Here is a 25,560-nt window from a genome sequence, read left to right as displayed (position 1 = left end):
ATTACTAGGATTTGAACCTTACAACTTTCAACTTCGAAATCAGCTGTATATATGTTTATGCACTTGTGTAAAGATAAGCCATGTGTATTTCAATTTCATTGAAAAAGCATTGTGTTCAAAGCTGAATTTAATGCTGTTAATAAAAGGTTTCAAAAATTGTCAGCCTTAAGTACTGTCACATCTTGTTTTTTCTGATTCCATTTGTTGTAGGAAGGGTATTCAAAGCACCATGTTCTCAAAAATACATACAGCTATTGCCACATGAATTATCACAATGGTTATAAGCTTCTCTGGGATGAATTTTCACCATATAGTAATTTTAAGTAATGAACCTGGTGATAAAATTACAACTTTACAAATTGTGTTATGGCCTGAGTTATTTCCGATTTTGCTTCATTAAGCAACTATTTTGGGCTGAATGACAAAGTGATTTGAATCTTGTCAGAATTTAAGATGAAACAAATTAAAACTCTATAAATTGTCATGAATTAAATTATTCTGGTAGGAATAGCCAATGTGAAGACATAATTGTTTTTTAACCTAAACTACAAAACAGTAACTGTTGTCAAGAACTCACAAAGGTAATTCAAGGTTATTTAATGTCATTAATAATCAAGCAATGATAAATTACATGTTTGGAAGGTGTTATTAATGTTTAATAGGCCATAATATTTATGTTGATTTTAATTACTGTTCAGTATTATACCAAAATTTTAATTGAAAAAAATTTACAGTTTATTATTAGGTAATGATAAATATGTTGTGTAACATATTTTATCTTTTTTTTCAAAAGTGGTACATATTTTTTTATTGTTAGTGAGTAAGATCCTCTTTTTTTTACATTCCATCCTATTTTATTTAAATTTAATAAAATTTTGTTATTTTTTGGTTCCTACAAATATTTATTATATTTTACAATAAATAATTATATATATATATATAATTAACAAAACTTATATTTAAAAATATAAATTATAAATATAATCTTTCATTTTCTGTTTAGTCTCTGAAACCAGCATAAGGTGTTACGTCAAAGGATGAATGAGGATGTTATGTATGAGTGTAATATCGCTATATATATATATATATATATGTATATATTCTCACTTATGTCATTGTTTAGTTATAAGGTTGTCGTTGAACCAATATCTTGGTATACTAATTCTAACAAATATCGCTGGTTCATTTTTGAATAAATAAAACAATATTTAGTTGTATTTCAATTATCTCCTTTAATTGGTAATAATTTTGTATACATGTCCTTATGTGAAAATAGTTGTTATAATGCTACTGTTCATGTAGTGCTAGTGTTGGATATATAAATTAGAAAAATATTACAATAATACATTTTAAATATTATAAATAATTGTCAGCTGGTAACTAGGCTAGTTAAATAATTTATGTATATATTTTTACATGAAGAAGACGATACAGTTAGTATATTTTAATTGCAATAAATAAAGAGGAGATGACTATATGAGGCTGAACAGTTGCTATTTTATTTATTTTGAGTTATTATGACTGAGGGTTCTTTAAATTCTAATTCATGTGATTCTAATACAACTGATGGATTATAGTAAAACACACTTTAATTAAACTCAAGTTTATTTTGCAGTAATTTTATACAGCATTATATCTTCTATTATGTATCTTCAATACATAATAATACTCTTACAACTGCTAATAAGTTACAAAACTGAAATGCACATATATATATACGTACATTTACAATAAGATAATGCTGAAAATGCTAAGGGTTTTCATTAGTGTACTTCTTAAAAACATTGCCCCAAAGTTTCATTCTATCAAGAGAAATTATTGTTTTCATTAATTTCAAATGTTCTCCTATATTTAAAACTCTCATTTTCTGTTTACTTGCTGGTTCCCAAAAAACTTCTTTTGTGTCAATCCCATTTGGAGATCTGAAAATTATGAAAAATTACATAATATTAGAATTATTTTTTTTTTTTAAGAATTTAATAAGTTTTATAAATTAAGTTTGTTAAATGTTGATTAAATTCAGTGAGTTATGTATTAAAATGGGGAAAACTGATAAAGTGACAATGTGCGAATAAACTGATAAAATGAGACAAAAGATTCAATTTTGCTACAATTAGTAATCTGGAAATTAGGAAAGTAAGATTCCATTACTGTAGTAGTAGTACATTTATGTTGAATACAACATTTGAAATGTTGTGTTTTCTAATATTAAAGTTCTAAAATTTTGAGGTTTTTCTTATATAATTTAGGAGTTTGTACAACATTTAGAGTTTGTACAACATTTAGGAGTTTAACATTACATTTTGGAAATCAGATGAATTGATGAACAAAATGAGGAGGTGTCTAGATGAATAAGTGAGGAAAGAAATTTTTGGGAGAATCTTGTAAGGAATCAAACTAGAATGGTAGGCCGTACATATTAAAGATAACCAGACTTAGTTAATTTTGAAGTAGAGGGATGAATAGAAAATACAAAGATTGACATATATAAAACAGATTATTGAGCTGTACGCTGTAGTTATTATGTTGAGGTTAAAATTTTAACAAAGAACAGAAACAAATGAAGTATAGAATGAAACCATTAGTGGCTGATGACACAAAAAATTTATTCATGTTATTTAAGTTATTTATGAGATGTTGAAGTTTACATTTGTTTTTAACTTGTACTTCTTTTTTCAGTTTTAGTACTGTCAGTTTTTTTTAATATTTCTTTTATATCATTATAGTAAAAGTAAATGAAAATAGTATTACATTTAAAAACTCCACCCAGGAGTAGAGTAAAGATTGTGATTGGATGTGACTGGCTTTGATGTGATTGTGAAGTGTGCGGCATGAGGTATGTTTTTTGAGTGATGTTTGGATGTTGTGGAGTGTGTGGTAAGATTTAGTCTGATGTTTGGTATCTTGTGGGTGTGAGGTCCGTGTCTATTGACTGTGGTGTCTGAATGTGTGTGAGGGTGTATTCCCCCTTTCCTGAAGTAATGCACACCAGATATACCAGGAAGGGTGGGTAGCCAGGGGTGGAGGTTTTCAGTAGTGCACAGGAACACATACGCATTTAATAACATCTTGCGGAACCTGTTAGCAAGCTTGACACTGTCCAGGTGCCTGTGAATGGGTTGCTCCACCTCGTTAATACAAAAAAAAGGAGTAGAGTTAGTGTAATTCCTCAGGAAGAGTTGAATAATTAAATCTAAAAATGTGTTTTGGAAATACAACTTTGAAATCTAATTTGAAAGTTTTCTTAAATTTTAACATACTGTTCAAAGATTTGTAATTAGAATAAATTTAGTTCAGTTAGTCATTAAAAATTAAAAGAATTTTGTGTAACATTACCTTCTCTTTACAGTTTCTGTTACTTTGTATATGCTAAAACAAGTTTCTTGCTTACTCAGATATTAAAAACAATCATTTGTTTTAATGATTACAAGACATTAGCATTATTTCTGGTCCTATCAAAAACGATTTTATAGAAATTAAATTATTTGCTAATGGTAGAAGGAGGTCATCAGTGGAATGATAATTTTGATTGATAGTGGGTTACAGGTGAAGGTTTATAAAGCATTCACATCATGCTTTCTTTCACGGTCAATGGAATATATTAAAACATAGTAGGACAACAATAGAATTCATTTATCAGAAATAAAATAGCTTTGAAAAAATCTTGTGGAATTACAGTTTCATATATTTAGAAATTGAATCATTTCTGAAATTAAAAAAAAAACAAACAACTTAAGAAACTTATACAGAACCAGTTATTTCAATTAGGATTGTTACTACATAATTCTTGACTGAAAACAATTTGTGTTAATGATTGACAACAGCCATTAATTTCTTATCATAGTGTTGGGTAAAGTTAACAAAAAACACAGCTCGTATTTGCCAAAAGAAATTGGACTTTAATGAGAAAGAAAACAACTAAACTTATGTTAAATCATAACCTTAAAAACTAAAAAGAAATTATGAAATTAACATAACTTAGCTAACACCATAACCTTGAATTCATTGGAATAAAACGACTTTACGCAAACGTCGTAAACACATAGTATGCTTAAAAGAATGGAACAGTTGGCCTTTTAAGCATACTATGTGTTCTATAGAAGATGTAGATCTTCTACATAAATTTCTAGTGCAATATTTTTTTACAAATTTTTTTTAAAATTAAATTTTAAATTGTTGACTGAAAAAAATTAAAATATTTTAACCAAAATAAACATAATTTTCAGCAAACAATAAGGAATAATATGGATTTCAGTATTGATATGATGAGTGTATTAAGAAATTTCCCCTTACAAAAGAAAGTTACTTAAAAAAAAGTATCTTAAATTTTTTTTTGTGATCAGATAATAAATTAGAAATAAGCTAAGTTACTACTAGCTTATACACATCTACTGATATACTGACAATATAATATCTACTATAATATACAGATCTACTGATCTGTATATTATTGTAGTAAATACTATTAAAAAATTCTGATATGATTCACAGAAGAATCCAGTAAAATGTAATCAAGACAATAACAACCAAACAGGGATAATGTGGGTGTCCAAGTTTTCTGGACATTCTGAAATAAAGAAAGTATATGACTAACGAATTTTTTTTTTGAAAATGATAAAAATTATGAGAGCGATATATTATCATTATTGCTAAATGTATTTTATTATGATTATCTGTAGTAGTAGGAGGTCAGTTTAGATGCAGATCTTCTATTTTTACAAGTGCAGTTTAAAACAAAACACCACAATAACATGTGCGTGTCACCATTCAGTTCAAAAGACCAATGTCAATCTTATTTGTTTTATTATTGAGCTAACATTTTGTCACATAATTGAACAAAAAGAGAAAAAATTATAGCTGTATGTGGAGAATTCCAAGATTTTTAGAAACTAATTTTAAACATATATGATATAAAGGAAATTTGAAACTTATGAAAAAACCTTCCAATCATTTTAGGAGCTACTGGAAACTTCCCTATCCTTTATAGAGAAAATAGATTTTTTAAAAATTTTATCTCTTGCCATTGTAACTGAAGAGAAATAATATCATGCAATCCACAATTTGTTTTTGTGATTTATCATATTTGCTGATGATAACTAAAAAAATCTTGTTATGTGGTTATTTTGTTGACTGAATTCTTAAGGATGAATATGAACATCGGTTTATTTAATAATTTACCTTGTTTTAGCGAAATTTGTCCACATTCTTGTCATTCGCTGAATTGTTCGTAATTCAGGACTGTTTACATCAATTGTTTCTGTATCATTACGTGGGAAAATGTAAGTTAGTTCATCACCATGACTAACACCTATGAAAAAATGAAACAAATTATATAATTTATGTATTTAAAAATTAAAGTATCCAAAGTATCTAAAAATCAATGAAACATTTAAATTCCCATCTAATTTTTTCATCATATATAAATTAAGAGGTAATAATTTATTAATAAATAAATAATGTGTTTTCAAAGGTGAATAGTCATCAGCTTTTAAGCAACTGAATTTTAAAAATTAAATGTGTTATGAATGTTAAAAGATAAAAATAAAGCAGACAAACCCACTGTTTGCTCTGTTAACCCTAGATGGATCAAGGTATTTTCAGCAATGTTGAGGAGCAAGGGGGATCAAAAAATGTTCACACTTCGGATAGCTTTTACTATATGTTTATTTTAATTGAGAAGTTTAATATTTACATATTTGTCAATGTGTGATATTTTTTAAAAATAAAACATCAATTTTCTAGATTATGGCATGTATACTAAATTTTCTTAAAAAATAATGTTCTTTTATCATCTGTAGATTTCAGAAAATTTTTATGAAACTATTCAAACTCTTCTGGTTCATTTTTATATTTAAAACAAATTTTTGATTTTTCAGAATATTTACATATCTATTAAACTGTGCACAAAAAATAGTTGTTCTAGTTAATTTATTTGAATGTTCTTTCTTTGAAAAAGCTTCACTACAGCAGGTATGGCATTGACCTTTCCCAGACTCATTTATTCGCTCTAATGAAGATGTTGGTATTATCTTACATACTAAAATGTTTTCTGTTTCTGTGATTATTCATTTTTGTTCTCAAAAATATTCTTCGTTTGTTCCATCACATTAAAAAGATTCTTCTTCTATTTGTTTACTTTTATTATATTCTGGATATTCTGTATATTGAAAAAGCATATGTACATAATAATGTCAGTTGGAGTATAAAAAACAGAATGTGGCCATCTATGAGTACTCCTTTTTGTTATAGAACAATCCCCTTGCCATTTGATCGATTGAATCTACAGCACCTTTTATAAATTGTAAAATAGGTTTATATCAGACTTCATTTTTCCTTCATCAGACACATTATCAACATTATAATGAGTAGACAAAAAGATGAGGTTCTTTTTAGGTTTTTCTTTTATTATGTACGAGTATGACTGCAAAGTCACAGGAGGCCTATTAAATTTTGAATCTGCGAATACATACATACTTGAATGCTGTGTTCTGTTTCAAATTTCTCAGATTTCTTTTGGAGTTAACTTCAAAGTTAACTTCCAGGAAGTTAACTCCTTTGGAATGAACTTCCTGTTTGACTGAATTGTTCCTACCACTGTTAGATCATGTTCTTTGTAAAGCAGATAAAGGAACAGACACAAACTTGATCAGTAATTAAATTTTCCCTTCACTTTGTAATACAAGCAACTAGACATTTTACTACTGCTATAGTATCAGTAGGTATACTCGACCCTTTTCTACAATAAATACCCATGTTCAGTACAAAGCATTGTTCACAATCTTTTAACTGTCCAATTAGAATACTGTATTTTCCATGTTTTTCTTTTAAAAATACTTTGAACAGACATCAACCTGTGAACAGGTACAACATTTGAGTGATAGCTGTATTTATTGATGGTGTATAAAGTTTGGAAAGCTCATTACTAACAAGTTCAAAGACTTCCTTTATTGGAACAAATTTGTCACTGTCGCCTAATCTCTCATTTGTTTATCATTAAATAGTATGATTGTGGGCAAATTACGAAATCTACAACTCATAGGAGCAAGGTATGATGATGGTCTTCCTAATTTGTTTGGCAAGTTGTGGTTGTCTAACTTATTATCAATATTTTCTTAAAAATGCAAGCATTTCTGTTTCACTAGTATCGTCTAAATTTAGTAAAACGGATTCTATTCACAATGTTCATGAATATTTTCATAATGAGTAACAATGCATTTTCTAAAAAACATTTTTTTAAGGACTTATTAATACTAGATACTCTATCAAAGGGGCTTGATTGACCATTAAGCAAGATAAGCATGTGCTTAGGGCATCATGGGAAGGGAACACCACAGAATTTCTGTTTTAATTAGATGATGAATTAAATTTAAATTAATTTTTAATAAGTTTTTAATTTACTTTATCATTTCTTACTGTCATTAGTTTTTTTCAATAAATAATGAGAGTAGAAGACCTCAGAAAACTCTAATTTCCCTATAAAGTTATAATGCAGTTCTAATCTAAAATATCCTTTAACCTAAAAAGTTATAAAGAAACACAAATTAAAAAAAAAAAATAGCTGATAATAAACCACAGAGAGGATTAGGTAACAGGATCATAGAGATAAGCAAATAAATTTCAACCGATGATTCATATATATAAACTAATCTGATGACAATATTAAATATTTGAATGAAATAAAATTTAGCAATTATAGTGCAGTGTAACAAAAAATATTTTTACTTACAGTATCTTTAAAGATGCATAACAGAAGAATATAGTTTAAAACTTATTTACTACATTAAATTTCAAATACTTATTACACATGTTATGATTTTTTATAACTCTTTTGTAAATATTATCTATTGATTTCTGAAAAGAATATAACTCATAATACTATTTATTTTATTAACTTTAACTATTACATTACATTTAGAGCAGCATCTACGATCTTTTACAGCAAATGAAAAACTGCGCGTTATAGAAGCGGCTGAAAAAATTGGAAATCGGGCGGTAGGAAAAAAATTTGATGTAGATGAAAGCTGCATTCGAGACTGGCGTAAAAAGAAACAACTTCTGTGTATAAAGCTGTGATTTATGCCACAAATTTCTCAACATTGGCCAAAGAAAATTCCTGGTTTTTTTGTCATTATTCTAATTTAATTAAGACGACCTGGGATTGCATCTATTTTTACTCCTATTGATGTAATTTTTCATGAGTGGATTACGTCTGATGATACAATTACTCGTATTTGTGTTAAGAATGGTACTGTTATTCAATTATCAACTTCAATTAGGTGAAATGAATTTGAATTTTCTGGGGCTTTTATGTATGTATCAAATTCTAATTTTTTAGAGTCTGAGTATTCATATGATAAAGGCACTGGTAATAAAAGGGCTTTTCGTGGCTTAAAACCAAAATAGAAAGACAGAAAAAAAATTGTATGACTTTTTATGGAAAAAAGGAAATGTGATTATGTTGTCAAGACAGAAATGTGTCAATCATATGCTCGTGAAATCATTAAATCATTGAATAAAGTTGATTTTAAAAGCAAGACGTGGATGGATAACACGATTTTTTGCACGGAAGACGACCATTTCTCAACGACTTCCAGACGCTTATGAACAAAAAATATTACATTTTCACAAATACATAATAAATCTTAGAAAAGGAAAGGCTATTTGCCTTCTCAAATAGGAAACGGTGATCAAACCCCCGTATATTTTGAAATGCCATTTGACAAAACCGTAAACAAAAAAGATGAAAAAAGTGTTACGATTCGCACTGATGGTAATGAAAAACAAGAGGTGTAGTGTTATGCTTTTATTACTTCTGATTGATAAAAATTATCTCTGTATATTGTTTTTAAAAGAAAATCTCTCCCTACCGTACAGGTAAGTGGAGTTATTATCAGAGCACAGAAATCAGGTTGGTTGGACGAAACCTTAATTTTAAATTGGATCAGGTGTGTATGGCAAAAGCGATACACACCTAATTTCCCAATCTGTTCTTAATGTTGGTCATGATTTTAGATTTTTTAAGAAGATCTTAACTTAACTTATTTAACTTAACTTATTTTAGCTGCTTCTTTCTGTTGCTCTTTGATTTGTATTTTAGCCTCCCACCATTCTTAGCTAAAATAACCATATCATCTACTAATGCAAGAAACTTTGCCTTTATTTTAATTGTGAAATTTTTGTAAGACGTTCCATTCTCTAACAACATTCTCAAATGTACAGTTGAACATTTGCCATTACAACAAAAGTAAAAGCCCTACCTGACTCCAGTTTTAATAAGAAAAGCCTTTGATAATTTCCTCATGAATTTCATCTTTGAATAAGTTCCTTTGTTATTAATTAGAACATTTTTATTTATTTTAAGAAGATTTTTTTAATAAGCAGATACATTAAAGATACATTACCATTAGGAACTTTCCAGTCACTTTCCATTTTCTGAATAGATGGTTTAAATCTTCCTAATATTCCATCAAAATTGAACTCATAAATATAAATATCTGAATCAGAATGATTTAAAAAATAATTTATCGTTTCATTTATTCCAATATCAAATGCAATATCTCCACAAATCTAGACAAAAAAAAAAAAAATTATATTAAATTAATTTTCAGTGTTTATGAATTTGCAGTTAAGCATCAGAGCAGTACAATAACACTTATATTACCATATAGTATAACACTTACTGTAAGTGTTATAATTATTAATACTGTTGACAATAAATTAATTTTTATAAATTATTAATGGAACAGATTTTTAACTATCATGAATTAAATATTCTGACTGTTAAAAAAATATGAATTATTATCATTATTACTAAAATATACTGGTTTTGAGAAAATAACAAAATTATACAGACAATCTTGTAGTGATTTTTTTATAAATAGTATATTTAAGCATTTTAATTACAATAAGTTATTCTGTTTGTATAGGATTTATATAAATGCTTTATGTTAGGTGCTAAAACTGCAATGGTTGTAGGCAACCTGATATAAATCACTAGTCGCTCCTAAAAATGTTTTAGCCATCCTTAAGAATAAAAAGCATCCCATGCCAAGCTTACTAGAGTAATTGAGGACTGGTTTCCTATGACCTTTGTCACTTGGCCAAGTTTATTGTTGCATATCAGCATGTGAAACCCACTTAATTCAGGAGATGTTCAGCTGTATAAGTGACGCCTTCACTCTGTTCACCAGTGGTTCTGGTTGTATAATAGCAAGCATGATAGCTATCTTGGAGAAAGACTTCCTACTCCAACTAATCTTCTGACTATAACAAAATACTGTGAAAATTATAAACTAATTTTTATATTGGAATTTTTTAATAATTAAAAAAAATAATTTTAGAATAATTTTTACAACATATAATCATCATCAAAATTAATACGATTTTATTATAATCTAACAAATAAAACTTTTGTCTTTCAGTCTTTTTCAAACATATATTTGAATCTAGAACATTGATTTTTCTAAAACTAAATTATTTAGTTATAACTTCAGGTAATTCTTAACTCCTCCTTTGGAGTTTCCTTCTGTCAATAAAATTAAATTGACTGGTTATTCTTTTCAGCCATAAGTTCTGCATTAGGGTGGTAGTCCAATAAGTAAATATTTAACAACATAAAATTGTATGAATAACAAAGATATTATTAAATGGATATAATTTTGTTTAACCTTTTTTTTTTATATTTTTAATGTGTATTTTATTTCTAAAAAGAGAAATTGGATAAAAACACATTATAAAAATTCAGTAATTTTCTAATTTGTTCATTTAATGTATAATCAGATTTGTACTCATAATAGTGTTTTCTTCATCTCATTCTCATAATTCTAGATTTAATGTTTTTTAATTATAATAATGGATGTTTGGATTACAGTAATTAATTTCTTTTAGTAAAGAATTATTATTTAAAAGTTTTTATTTTTGTGCTATTTGTCTTGTAAAGAAAATTGTTTATCTATTTTTCAGTTAGGTGCTGAAAATTGAGTAGTTGTGGATCATCTTACTTGAGACACAAAGAGTATTATAATATTTCTCAAGAGCAGGAGATCTCATGCCAAAGATTCTGAGGGTAAGAAGGTGTGAAGTGTGTTTGAAATTTTTGTTCCAAAATATACTGCACAAGTTTCTGTGGCTTATTGTTATTGTTAATAAGATAATAATTACTATTTTCTTTTCTGCTAAGATCACTGTTTTTTCTATGTTTAGTACTGCCTACCTTCCTCAGCTTCATATTTTTATCACTTGTTGACCCAATTTCAGGATCACTGTCAAAACTTATTGTACTGGTCAATTTAAACATCTGTTAATCTTCATGTATGGTTTAGTCAACTCCCCTCTCTATATTTGATGTCACGCCTTATCTGGTCTTCTTCTTGCTTATTTGTTATTAAAGGTTATAATTATCTTTTAATTTTATTTACCTATTTTGTGTCTCAATAAACTGAGGTTCTTGAAAAGGAAATCTGCTTGATTGTTGACTTGTTCATTTATGATTGTTTTATTGTTACTTTTTAATTTAAAGTTTTCTAGATTTTCTAAAATTAATATGTTCATTCTTCTTCCTTTAACACATTTGTGTTAGTTTCATTGATTCTTCCATTTTCATAGGGATATATCCTTCTTTTATTAAATGCATTGCATAATTAGAATCATTTTTTTTATTTTTTAAAAGATCTCAAGTGTTTGTAATACCCAAATTCTAATTTTTTTCCTGTTGGTCCAATGTATAGTGAATTGAATATACATTTTATTTTGTATATATATTTTTCTTGTATGTTACTATTAAAAATCTTTTTTGGTGTATTATTTGTATTTAGTCATTTTTATATTATATTTACTAAATAATTGTTTAATTGTGAAAATTTCTTTCCCAGTAAATGTTAATTTACTTCATTTAAAGATATCTTTATCATTTATTATTTTAATTTCTTTTAATTCATTTTTCTGATTATTTCTTTTTTATACCTGTTATTTTCTGCTCTTTGAAAAATAGTATTTAATTCTTTTTTATTTCCTGTTTTTTTTTTTAATGGTAATTTATGTACATACATTATGTATTTAAAAGCCACACTAATTTATGCTCCACTGGGTGATTCAAATCATAAGCTGTGATGTCATCTGCAACACTATCTTTTCTGTATATTTCAAAATCTAGATTATTATTATATCTTTTTACTGTTAGGTCTAAAAAATTAATATTTTCATCTTTATTTTTTCCATCGTACATTTAATGTTATGGTGGAATTTGTTCATTACTTCCAGAATTCTTTCTTTATTATTATTTATATCTTTTTTAAATATTAATAGAGTGTCATCCATGTACCTAATATATTCTAAAAATCTGTGTTTTTCATAATAACTGGTAATTTTTATAGTTTCTTTTAATAGTATAGATGGATATATAAATTTTCTATGTCAAATGATACAATTCTCCAGTCTTAGAATCCATTTTAACTAGTTTCGGCGTGACTTCAGTATGCATTTATGTATGTATGTATGTACATATGTTTTTTTATCTAGTATAACTCAAGAACGATTAGCCAGAGTATGTTGAAATTTTGGATTTAGGACTGTTGTAATATCTAGTTGTGCACCTTCTCTTTTCAGTGCAATCGACTGAACCAAAAGTTTCCAAAAAAAGTCCAAAATCCAATTTGATTTTGGACTTTTTCTTAACTGCATTAATAAGCCCTTATTGAGAGCTTTTCAATGATATATCATATTTATTTTCATTGTTCCAGAATTATAGCCAATTAAATTTTTAATTAATGAAATATTCAGATCTTACAATGGAAGGCTCATCAGTTCAAATCAGACTTCATCATTTTTTTTAATTTAATTTTAAGAATTGTATTATTTTTGGATTTTCTAGTTTAATTTCTGTTTGATTTTAATTTTATCTGCAATAAAGTTAGCTACAGAGTGACTGAAAAATAGACCCTCACAAGAACAAAATATACACTGAGGCATATATGCCCGATCTTTAATAAATTGCAAAAAATTCTTATCTTTTAGTACATTACTCCTGTTCAATTAATAATTGTATAAATATTTGATGTTAATAAAAACTATTATTTCAGCAATTGTGTAACTGTCCACTTTACTGAAGAACTGGAGGATTGTATTTCACTTTCAAATGAAACAAGTTTAAATTAAGTGTAGCAAAAAATGTGTAGATTTGTGTAAATTTAATAAGCGTAGAAGGAAGTCATGTAGCGTTCACATCAGATTTTTTAATTTTTCTGTACTTCAATTGAAGTTTTTATTGTAAATTGGTTTTTCAATATTCCTATGGGAATATTGAAAAACCAATTTTTAAAATATTTAGCAAATATTTTAAAAGACATATCTTTTAAAATATTTGCTAAATATTTAGCAAACTAATATGCTGGCTCATTTGTGTAATTTACTGTAGGTCTCATCAGTAAATTCTAATTTTTTTTAAATTAAATTTTTAGATTTTTTATAAGTTATTTCTAATATATTTTGGTTTTATCTTTCTTTCCTATTGTACATTGCGTTTAATTTATAAAATTTTCTTTTTTCTTCATATAATCTTTTTTAATGACTACTGCATTTCCTTCATCTGCTTTTGTAATTAGTGCATTATTTTCTCTTTTATATTATCTTTTTTAGATATATTTCATTTTTGTTGGTTAATTTTAATTGATTTTTTAATTAATTCTGCCATTAAATGTCTTGCATTTGTTCTTCTATTGGTATCATTTTCTATTGTGTTCTCTTATGTATACATTTTGTTCAAATGGTTTTTCAATGTTAACATTTTTTATATTTTGTTTTAGTCCTTTACTTAGTAATTCATATTCATCTTCATTTAAATTTATGTTAGCTATATTAACAATTCTTTGGTGAAATTCCACCAACTATACATATGCGTATTATACATTGCATTCTGATGTCACTGAAAGCTTATCATCCATATCTATTACACAGTAATATATAATATGTTGCGAAGCAAAACCAAAATTTCAGAAAAGTGTAACCTGATCAGATAAAAAGTCAGTATTATAGTAGTACATAAGAAAATGAAGCTTTATATTAAATTTGTGTATTAATCACTTACTGGAATGGCTCAAGCACACAGGTGATAACATAAGAATTAAATTAGAAACATTTGATTTCTTAGAACAAATCAATGATCATAAAACTATAATTATTTTATTAGTACGAGGGATGTTTAATAATTAATGAGACAAACTGATGTAAAGAAAAAATGATTCATTAAAAAATGACAATGAAACTTTTTGAGGGTCAGGTTGGCAACCTTGGGAACACATTTAATCAGCTGTTTGTCATAATTAATCTAAAGATAATTTCTTTTGTTGATTTCAGAATGTCAGCTCCACTTGAAACATGTACACCAGAAGAGCAATGTTCAGAGATAAGATTTTTGCTATCAAAAGCTGTGAAACTGGTGGAAATTTACTCAAGAATGTTGGAACAGTATGATGAAAAGTGTTTAAACTGCAGTAAAGTGTATAAGTGTATAACAGTTGTGTAAAAGTGTATAACAGTTTAATTTGAGCAGAACAACTATAATTAAGTATGATTCAGGCAAAATTGCATAAATGATCTTATTCACAAAGAGAGGCGAGTCAAAATTTACCAAAGTGCTAGTTTGTGTAATATTAGTGTTGGAACCACACATTCAATCATTCATGACATGCTGAATTATTGCAAAACTGTTTGAGATGGGTTCCAAGACAATTGACTCAAGACCATAAAGACACCCAGATTTGCATGTTCTGAGCTTAAAGAACAGTTTGAAGCAAAAGGTACTTTACTTTTGGAAAGCAGTATCTTCTTTCTATGTATGAAATGTAGATGCACCATTTTGAGTCTGAATCCAAACAGCAAAATCTTGAGTGGAAATATCCAAATTTGCCCATAAAAACGAAATTCAAACTCACTTGTTAGCCTTGATGTTCTTTTGGGACTGACAAGGCCCAGTTTTCAGTGTCTATTTAGAAGAACAACGTTTTGTGAACAATGAGTACTAATCTAACATGCTCCAACAGAAAGTGAAACCCGCAAAAACGTATTAGCAGTTCTCTTGCATGACAACATGTGCCCCAACATCGCTCAGAGTACGGGACAAACGCTCAAGAAGTTGGGTTGGGAGGTATTGCCATATCCTCCTCACAGCCCACACCTTGCCCCATCCAATTATCATTTGTTCAGCCCACTCAAATACTTTTTACGCGGCAAGAAGTTTGACGACAATGAAGCAGTCAAAAAAGCAATACATGAATGGTTCAAACAGCAAGGTAAAGACTTTTAGACTATGGTAATCAAAACGCTCACAGAACAGTAGGACAAGTGTCTAAATGTTCCTGGGACTATGTTGAAAAGTACTGTAAGTTTCATTGTCATTGAATAAATAATTTTTTCTCTACATCAACTTGTCTCGTTATGAACGTCTTTTGTACTTTGAAATAAAAAAGAATTAATTTTATGCATTTTTGCCATAAAACATCTAAAACTCTGGTTTATTCCAGGAGGATGGAGCAGTGAACTAACTTAATGTTAAGCATTTTGAATTGAGGTATACTGGCTCTGTTTATTTTAGTGGCCCTATTACTGGAGAATCAAATCTCAGAACATTGCAAGTACTAGATCTGAAATATTAACCAGGGTTACAAAATACAGAACAATTGCTTTAGAACCTGATGTGGTTTAGCAACTAAATTCTAACTTTCTACCATGTTGTTATGTAGTAGAAAATTGATTAATATCAACAGTGCAAAATGGATCAAATCATAGGGTGTTATATATTGTTATTCTTGTTTGTTTGTTATTCCCAAGAATAACAAACATCCAAGTCCGATTTATTAGTAAAACTAAAAGATATCAAGCGATATAAAATGCAAGAAATACCTATTCTTATAAGTAACACCCATAACTCTACTCAATTCACAAGTGGATTGCTATAATTGACATCATTACTATCAGACAAAGCAAATTTCAACAGAGCCTGTAACCTCACATTTATTGGATGCATTTTTTTTAAAAGAATGACTGAAAAAGGTAGTGTAAAGGAAAAGTTAAAGGAAAGTTGTGTGTTTGTGTAGGAAAAATGTTATATTAGAATATATTTAAAATTATAATATATATGCCTCCACTCAGTAAGGGACTTCTATTATCTTATCACCAACAGTATACAAAATAAAAATAAAAAAGAGTTAGGAGAAAATTGAACTTACTTGAATATATTCAGCAAGATGATTAATATCAACTGGATTATCGTGGAAAAATAATGTTTTAATTTCATTAGTTAATTCTTTATATTTTTTACTACCACATACTAAATGTAGCTGTTCAGGTATAAACTGTTCGTAAGTTCTTTTCACTGTAAGTGAATCTGAAATTAAAAAAAATAATTTAAATAGAAACAAATGAAACTGTTCTATTATTACTTTTTATCCAGAGAAAATCCATTTTACTACAGTACGATAATATCACTGTCACAACTCTCTCTTCCTTGTGTATGGAAGTACCCTTCCAATGAGGGATCTGCAGTAAGTCAAAGTTAATTTACAACAGTTACTTTTGTAGAGGAAGGAAACACAACTGGTGTTAGTTTGTGATACACTAAGGAGGAGGATAATTAAAGATAATGAAAATGGGTTAAGGGATTGAAGTTCCTTGCCTTTAGTATCTATCCCATTAGGTATCGATCCTGTCTTTAGTTATTCAATATAGTTATAAATTAAACACATATCTTTTTAGCACACATCACCCAGTTTTTCTTAGTTCACTAGTATTCATACTACCAATTTTATTTATGGTCAAGAAATATTACCATGGCACTATGTTCACATCCTTTCATTGCAGATAGTCAAAAGGAGGTGCCTGAAGCTTTCTGTTGACAAAATGGTACCACATGAGTTCCAAATTAAATAAGCCAAAGTATTCAACTAAATATTTTACATACTAAAATACAAAAACCTTTAAATATGAACTCATGCATTTAAAAACTATTACTTTTCAATTGGCAGTTTCCAAACAGTTTTTATATTCTGATTATGCAATCAGTTTTATTATGCAATCTTCAAATATTTGCATCATTATTTTTTTATACAGTATAATTACTGTTAGTTTTATCTATTAATGTTAATTGTAATGTTAATATTTTATTTATTTATTTTATACTTTGTATATTTTCTTATGATTTTTATTATTTCTTCCACGGAAATTACAAAGAAAATCATGTTATTACTAATGAAAAACATTTACCCATTCCTAATTTAATGTATGGTAAATAACTGAATGAGCAAGATGAAAAACAGCATAAGTCAAAATTCTCAAAAATAAAATTATATTAGATTGATATTCTTTATAGTTAAATGTTTTAATGGACATTCTGCACCTTTCAACAATCATTCTATACCTTATGTAAGCTATTGAATAAAAATTTTGTGAGTACAAAAGCAACATGAATCAGTGACTGACATTTCTGCAGCCACTCACTAGAACAATCTACTTCCTACATTCAATTTTCTGTTGCCTATGTAGCATTTAGTTTTTTCCTAAATATATGCAAGTTATTTTTTTAAATTAGTTAATATTTTAGGTTAGAGTTGTAATTTATAAAATGTTTAATGAAGATATAACAGTTACTCGAAATAATGTTAAATAAAAATAGAAAATGAAAACCTAACACAGAAGATCATAAGAGAAATTTATTATATAATTAAAGCATCAAAGGTGTGTAGTTCAGAAACTGTTAAGGTAATTTTATTGAAACTCCACGTAAGTGAGTCACTCTATGGATAAAATGGACAGTTTCAGTAAATTTGATAGTGAAAATAGTAACAAATTTAAACCTCTTTAATAATTTTAATAATAAAAATTAACAGGATATTTTCTTAGATCAAGCTATTTGAAAAGCTAATCTAAAAACATATAAACAAAGAAAAATGAACCCAAAAAGAGAGTATAATTTTGCTTATTACCTTTAAAAAAAAAGAAGAAAAATGTATGTGAAAAAAAAGTACAACTTGAAATACATGAATTTTCTTCTTATGTAATAAGTAAACTAACAATGAAAGGGATTTTTTGGCACTCATATCTAAGCTGGTAAAAAGGAATGCAAATGAACTTTTTACCAGTAAATCAAATTATGAAGTAATAAATCTTCTCCATTTCAGATACAAAAATAATTTTGATCAAGAATATTTACAAAAAGTATTTCCAGTAGAAGTTTTTCCAAATCATCTGTTAATTGGAGTTAAAGATCTATTTTCTAATCTTCCTCTTGTGACAAAAGATTGAAATTCAATAATTGTAATTAATATTCTATAAAAATTAAACCATCTAAAAGGGTGAATCTGGATTAAGGAAGCCTGCATATATGTTGTGTAATCTAATTTTGTAGAAGTTAGAATTCTGCTCTAAAATAAAATTGTAAAGTTTAAAAAAAATTTACAGTTTCCTTTTTATCCAGTGCAAAAAGGGTGAAACAGAATAAACATGCATTCCTTGATTCCTTTACACATTTCTAATGCTCTGAAGCAAAACTAAAAGTTTGTCATAGATGTAATCATGAAATTCTGTTAAAATAAATTTTGTTATTTCCTTTGCTCCATCCTGATGAGTGTGATATAATAGGGATTTCACATTTGTAGTTCATTAGTTCATTATTTCAAAATATCTGAAACATTTAATAAAAGAAACGTCATAGAAAGAACAAAAAGTATTCAGAAAAACATAAAGTAGACAAATGAATTTCAAACTGACTTAATTGTAAGATGTAGACACTGTTGGAGCAATAAAATGTTGTTTGAATTAGAATATATAAAGACTTATGAAGGAAATTAAATGTATATATTATTTTTTTTATAACGAATGGGTACTTCAGATACTTAATCTATATTAGTGAAAAATCATTCTCAAAAACGTACATTTTTTCTTTTTCTATTTTAAATTTCTGTTTATGTTAATTATTATCATCGTTACTAATTTGTTTTATTTCTGTTAAACTTTAAGTTTTATTTCTACTTTTAATTAAATATTAAGATAAACTTAAAAAAATATTAACTTAATAATTGAAACAATTAAATATTTCAAGCAATTAATAAACAAATACTTACGAAATGATAAAAATATAATTCCTTCATTGCTATTATGTCCAATAATTGCTGGTACATGTGTGAATTCTCCTCGCTTTAAGAGTATTCTGGGGTGTTCTGTTAAGAAGTTGTTGCCTGTTCCTTCCATTTCTACACTTGGAAGAAATGGGAAATCTAGGCACTGCTTAGGATCCTGAAAAAGGTTGGATACTAATCTATTACTAGTTCTTAATTATTTCATTTGAATTAATATTACAGTACTAGAATGAACTTAATTTAAAATCTTTTTATAACTGTAAAAATAATCCATTTTTATTTTAAGATGGATTAAAACAAATGATCAAAAATAATTTCCAGCTCATCCAGGATAAAAATTTATCTAGTTTGTAGATTTCTTTTCACTTAAGCTCTATTATAAAATTACCATTTCTTGAAGCATTTACTCCAGAAAATCACTATTTTCATCTTAATTATATACAGTATAGTTTTCACATATACTGGTAAGCATGATGCCCCACGGTATCACGGAGTGTTTGCGTTAGCGGTTGGTCACCATCAGAAGTTCGTATCGGAGGGACAAATCTTCATAGATTTCTCGCCCTGTCATTTCAAGGAATACTTTGACGTGCAGTGATGCTTCAAATGTTGCAGGTTTGGCCATAGGACCAAGTTCTGTAAGTATGCGTTGGTCTGGGCGCATTGTGGTGAGGAAGGCCATAAGCGTGATGACTGTCCGCAAAAGAAAGAGGTTCCGTCTTGCATTAACTGTAAAAGATGCGTAAATGTCATAGGCACTCGGTTAATAGTAAGGAGTGTGATTGTTACTTGAGAGCAGTTGAGATGTACTTTAACTCTCTTGATGGTTAGGTTCAGTCAACTTAAGAGAGCCTATGCAGTCCAAGTTGAATTAGGTGAGGTTGTTGAGAAACGGAACCTCGATGTTCTTCTTCTGCAGCACCGTTTCAGGCTGGAATTAGTTTTATGTAGGTAACAGTAAATTCGCCGTGCTGTGCAGGAAGTCTATAGATAGTGCCTTCATACGGCAGGCCTCTGACACGCATCATGTCGTTGTTAAGCTTACCGTGAATGGTTTGGACCGATTGTAGTTAGTTTGTACTGTGGGATCCCACTGAACAGCAGTTGGAAAGATGGGATAGAATTGTTAGGTTGGTAGCGGGTCAACCCATTCTTATGGAGTTGATGCGAATACCAAATCGCCTCTTTGGCACAGTGGCATGACGGGCGATGGTGGTGAATTAATTGATGGTTTCATCGCGCAGCATCAGCTTGATGTTGGAACATCACTAGGCGGGTGTCTTCCCCTACGGGGTTGGGATGTAGTACAGACAATGTCTTCCAGTTATCACACACTGAAATTATCAGTTATAATTTTTAATATTATGTATTGATTAATATTTTTATTCATATTTTGATTTGATCATTGTCTAAATTCATTAATATTGTTCTTTGCTGTAAGACTCATTATTTTAACTTTTGAAGGAGAATTTTGACATTACTTGTTATTTTGAACATTTTAAGCAAAATAATGTTATTTCCACAACTAATTTTTTTTTTATATCCTGAACTTTATTCTAGACAGTTTGTTGTTCATATTTAATGAATCAGTAGAGAGAGTTCTTTGTGTAATCTTTTTATTAATAAAAACTAATCACAATGTCAGTTCTGATAATCACCCCATAATTTATAATTTTATGCTGAGCCCACATTAATTCTTCTGCAGGAATGCTTAGTAAATACTGACCCAAATTATCTTCACTTGTACCATTAAAACCTAATATTTTACCCAGCCGAAAAGCCTGATATTTTGGTTGTTCAGTGAATGCCCATGGATTCAATACACTGCCACTTTCCAATATTATTCCATGAAAAAGCCCTAAAACATAGAATATAATAGAAAACATGACTATGGCTACCATAATTATTTATAAACCTAATGAAAGCAATTTCTAATAAATGAGCATGATTATTATATAACTTTTGCTTTTTTCATTGTTCACTTAGATACTGCAGCTTTTATATGTTCTTTCATTTATACGGCATTACAGTTAGAAATAATTCATACAGATTCTCTTTAAATAATGATTTTGTAGTCCATAATGATGAAGGGTGAAAATACACAAAATGGTTTTCTTTTAAAATTTAAGAATTTTAAAATTATATCAAATATACATCTTTTATTACATCATAAGATTTTAGTTATTACAGTCATTATTTCTTATACTAGTAGCAGTGTTAATGATATAATATGATTACAATGAAATTATTGATGGTGAGCTTTCAGTAATGAATTTGCATTGAACTTTAATTTATATGAGTTCAGCACAGTTATACACATTAAAGTGATTACATAACATTATGTACGATTATTACAACAGTGTTTAAAAAATTAACCAATGGCTTGTTTATAAATTGAACATAGAACAATAAGACTAATACGGACTCCTTTCTTTCTTTCTTTTTCTGTTTAGCATCCAGAACCACTGTAAGGTATTATTGTATTACTGTATTAAGGTACTGTATTACTGTGTTCCAGTATTAGTGTAGTCTTGTACAGTCTCAGGTTGACTATTCCTGAGATGTGTGGTTAATTGAAACCCAGCCACCAAATAATACAGGTATCCATGATCTAGTATTCAGTGCTAAACAGTGCACTAAAACACAAATCAAAAATTACATCCTGTATAGTAGAAATTGTTTTTTATATTTTAGTGCAAGATTTTTAGAATTTTTTATGTTTGGATTTCATTAAAAATGGATTTTTAAACTTTAACGGAATAGTTACATCTCAGAAATAAATTCTGTATAAAAATTAGAATATAAATGTAGTACAGAGCATACATGAAGTCTGGATAAAGGTATCCAAAAGTAATAGCCTATTATTAGAAAAGCAGTTGTCGTAATTTCTTAAATGTAGACTCAATCAACAGGAAATATCTCCAAGATTTGTTCTGTATACTCTCAGGTGAGTGGAATATGCATGTGCACACAAGCTGAATCACAGTGTAATTGTAGTCAGTTGAGATGTGGACCTCATAATTAAAGGTTGAGTGCATGCTTTGATTTGCGGAGTTTCAATCAGTTATGCCTTTTCAGCGGTATGTATGAACTAAATGGAATATTGATCCTCCTACAACCAAGTCTATTCATTAGTGGGATATGACTTAAGAGATACTGGAAGCTTGATTTCACAAATTTGAACTCATCCAAAAGTTTCAGTGTGATGAGACTGTGGATCATGTACGTGATACATTCACTGCCACTCCTGGAAAGTCAATTAGGCGAGTTAGTTACAAACTGAGAATTCCTTTTTCCATTGTTCACAACATCATTCATAAGCTGCTACACTTGCTACGAGTGTACAAGTTACATTAAACTTCATCACATTAAACCAAATGATCTCTGCCTGCAATATCACTTTGCTGCAGAGGTAATGCACCGTGTTGGAAACAATCCTAATTATCTAGATACTTTGTTATTTAGTGATGAGGGAACTTTTCATAACTGTGTGAAAGTTAATAGATACACTGTCAAATTTTGGGTACTGAAACCCCAATTAGAAATCAAAAATGAAAGGGACAGACTGAAAGTCAATGTATGGTTAAGACTGCTCAAAAATCATGTCACTCGTCTATTTTTTTTCATGGATATGCTTCCTTGATACGCTTGAGGCCTTTGCTGTTCCTCAGATTCTTGCAGGCTTCAGTTTCCAACAAGACTGTGCTTTACCAAACTTTCATCAAGATGTTACCATGTTCATTTAAAACAGAGAACTTTTGAAGCTGTTGGTCTAATAATGCCGCAGATGCTCCTAAACACCTAGCAAAAGTTAGATTTTTGTCTAGTCATCAACTGAGCTAAATAGATACACTCATTAAACTTGTTTAAGGTACATTAAAACTTTCTGGACACCTTTAACCCGTACATTCTGTATTAATATAAGATGGACCATGTTTTCAGGAATACTTTAGCAAGCTACAGCTTCATAAATATTACTTATAAGTAAACTTTATAATTTTTGAGTCTGGATTGGTCCAAAGATTTGGATCTGTTTTGTATTAAAAGAATACAAAGCAAATTTTAGAATTTTGAAAGATCATATAAAGGGCTGAAATAAAAGTGGAATTAACAGTTGTAAAATAATAATAAAAAAAAATAAACTATCAGGTTACAAAGTTTCCAATCATACTCTAATTTTGCTAATTTAGACTACTGCATGTAGTCAGATTGTAGAATGGCTATGAGGAAATGCAAAATGAAATAATAAAAAATCACTTTGGTTTAATAACCAACATATGAAAAGCTATTTCAAAAACATCATACCATATGGTGTAAGTCTGTAACAGAAGCAACCTAATTCAGTGCAATTTTTGAAAGAGAAAGTGGGCTTCTAACCTCATTTGTATATGATGTATTTATATAAACTTTTCTAATCTTTTAAGATGAGTAAATTAGGCAGTACTATGCTAGCATAAAGGTTCCCTAAGATTATGCCTGACAACCAAAATGGATTCATTTCTTTTACAGATCCACTGTCCACCACACCAGTTGTGTGATTGACTCACAGACCCAATCTTCTCCTATAATAAGTTTGAACTGAAAGCCAAACAGCTGTTTTTTTATTATTAAACATTTGGGAAACACTTTTCCCACATGGGTTATGAAACTACAAAACATGAGCATTGAACAGTGAAATACAATTTTTCAACAGTTTAGTGAGTTAATCACTAAATTGTGTTAAATATTATAATTAATTAGTTTATTATATAAAACTAGTTAACATTAATTAATAATTTTTTACCTCTGGAAAGTGGAGATAAGGTATGATATTGTGCTGAAGCAGAGCCAGCACTTGAACCAAAAATTGTAACTTTACTTGGATCCCCACCAAAACTGTTTATATTGTTTTTTATCCATTTTAATGCTAACACTTGATCCTTTAGTCCAGCATTTCCTGGTGCATTCTTGTTTAAAGTGTTCAAAAATCCTAAAAGTAGATAAGTGGTACATGAAATGACAAAGTAATGGGTGAAGATTAAATTATACAACTGATGTGAGTAATTAATAAAGCATTGACATTTAGGCTACGTAAATTTTGATAAATGTAAATATTCAGTTATTCACAATAACAGTGCTTTTAATTTTTATCAAACATTCTTAAACGCTTGTTTGCAACATCTATTTCAACTTACTTTCAATGATGTAAATATAAAAGTACTGGAATAACTTAATTATTGGGAGTATATGAAAAAAAATTTTTAAATAAAATGAAATTGTAAAAAAAAAATCTGATGTGAGACCATATGACTGACTTCCTTGTACAACTATTAAATTACATGTACACATTTTTTTTTAAATTAAAAGTACATAAAATTTTATTTCATTAATAACTTCTGGGTTTTTATTATTATTATTTTTTTTTGTAAAAATCTTTTTACAGTCAGAGGTTAATAATTATTAATAAATCAATATATTTAAATTAAAAAAAAGTTAACAAAAAAAAGGAGATGAAGTCTGATTTGAACCGACGTGCAATCCCCTTGATCCAAATATTTCAGTAATTAAAAGTTTATTTGGCTCTAACTCTGGAACCAATGAAAATAAGTACCACTTATGATATATCATTGATAAGCTCTCAATAAGGGCTTATTACTGCAGTTAAGAAAAAGTTCAAAATCTAAATTTTTTTGGATTTCTCCTTCTTTGGACACTTTTAGTTCAGTTGATTGTAATCAAAAGGGGAGGTGCACAACTAGATGTTACAACAGAACTAAATCCAAAATTTCAACATCCTACAACTAATTGTTTTTGAGTTATACGAGATACAAATGGATGTACAAACGTCATGCTGAAACTAGTCAAAATGGATTCAGGGATGGTCAAAATGGATATTCTGTTGAAATCTGAAAACCAAAATTTTTTGCGATCACAATACCTTCTTTACTTCAAACAAGGAAGTAAAAATGACTAGCAAAAATAAAAAAAAAAAATCATTTCTCATTGTAAAAAAGTGTCTATAATTCAGAAATGAGCTATTTGTTGCCAACATGGGTAATAAATAAATGAATATGGCTTCTGCAAAACTACTTTTAAATTGATTCCTTATGTTCAGAGAAGCTAGTGCTCCGTTTCAATTCAGTGCTTGTGCTTGACCTGATGTGCATAAATCTTCATATTTTTTTCTATCACTCCTCTGCATACTCTGTTGCTACAGTAATATTATAAATTAAAAATATCTGCAGCAATTATGAGAAGATATAAATACTTTAATCCAGAAAACTACTTTGTGAAGAAAGTTTGTGTTGTAAATAATTTTATTATTTATTATTTTACTATTCAGCATGTTGTAATCTGTTCAACTAGTGAATAACAAACAACCCCCTTCAGCCCAGAAAGATGAGGATGATATGTAAATTAGGTGTAATCTTTTACACACTGAGGCCGAAAATTCCTG

The 25,560-nt window shown here is 28.5% G+C and overlaps 1 protein-coding gene across 4 annotated transcripts in view; it reads right to left on the bottom strand.

The window, feature by feature from the left end:
• Positions 1 to 1,587: 1,587 nt before the first annotated feature.
• The window catches only part of LOC142320470 (juvenile hormone esterase-like), a 47,586-nt gene continuing 23,613 nt past the window's right edge, over positions 1,588 to 25,560 (bottom strand). For all 4 annotated transcript variants that reach the window (XM_075358281.1, XM_075358284.1, XM_075358283.1 and 1 more), the window contains 7 exons: positions 23,908 to 24,093; positions 20,783 to 20,982; positions 19,110 to 19,281; positions 16,221 to 16,378; positions 9,402 to 9,567; positions 5,179 to 5,308; positions 1,588 to 1,922 (listed from right to left, as the gene is read on the bottom strand). In XM_075358281.1, the coding sequence (XP_075214396.1) occupies positions 1,751 to 1,922; positions 5,179 to 5,308; positions 9,402 to 9,567; positions 16,221 to 16,378; positions 19,110 to 19,281; positions 20,783 to 20,982; positions 23,908 to 24,093 (1,184 nt within the window). In that variant the 3' untranslated portion in view covers positions 1,588 to 1,750. The remainder of the gene's footprint in view (positions 1,923 to 5,178; positions 5,309 to 9,401; positions 9,568 to 16,220; positions 16,379 to 19,109; positions 19,282 to 20,782; positions 20,983 to 23,907; positions 24,094 to 25,560) is intronic.

This window comes from Lycorma delicatula, chromosome 2 (assembly GCF_047948215.1).
Source record: "Lycorma delicatula isolate Av1 chromosome 2, ASM4794821v1, whole genome shotgun sequence".
NCBI classification, from domain to species: Eukaryota; Metazoa; Arthropoda; class Insecta; order Hemiptera; family Fulgoridae; genus Lycorma; species Lycorma delicatula.
The sequence above is the reverse complement of the archived record's forward strand: the minus strand, read 5'-3'. Positions and strand labels throughout refer to the sequence as shown.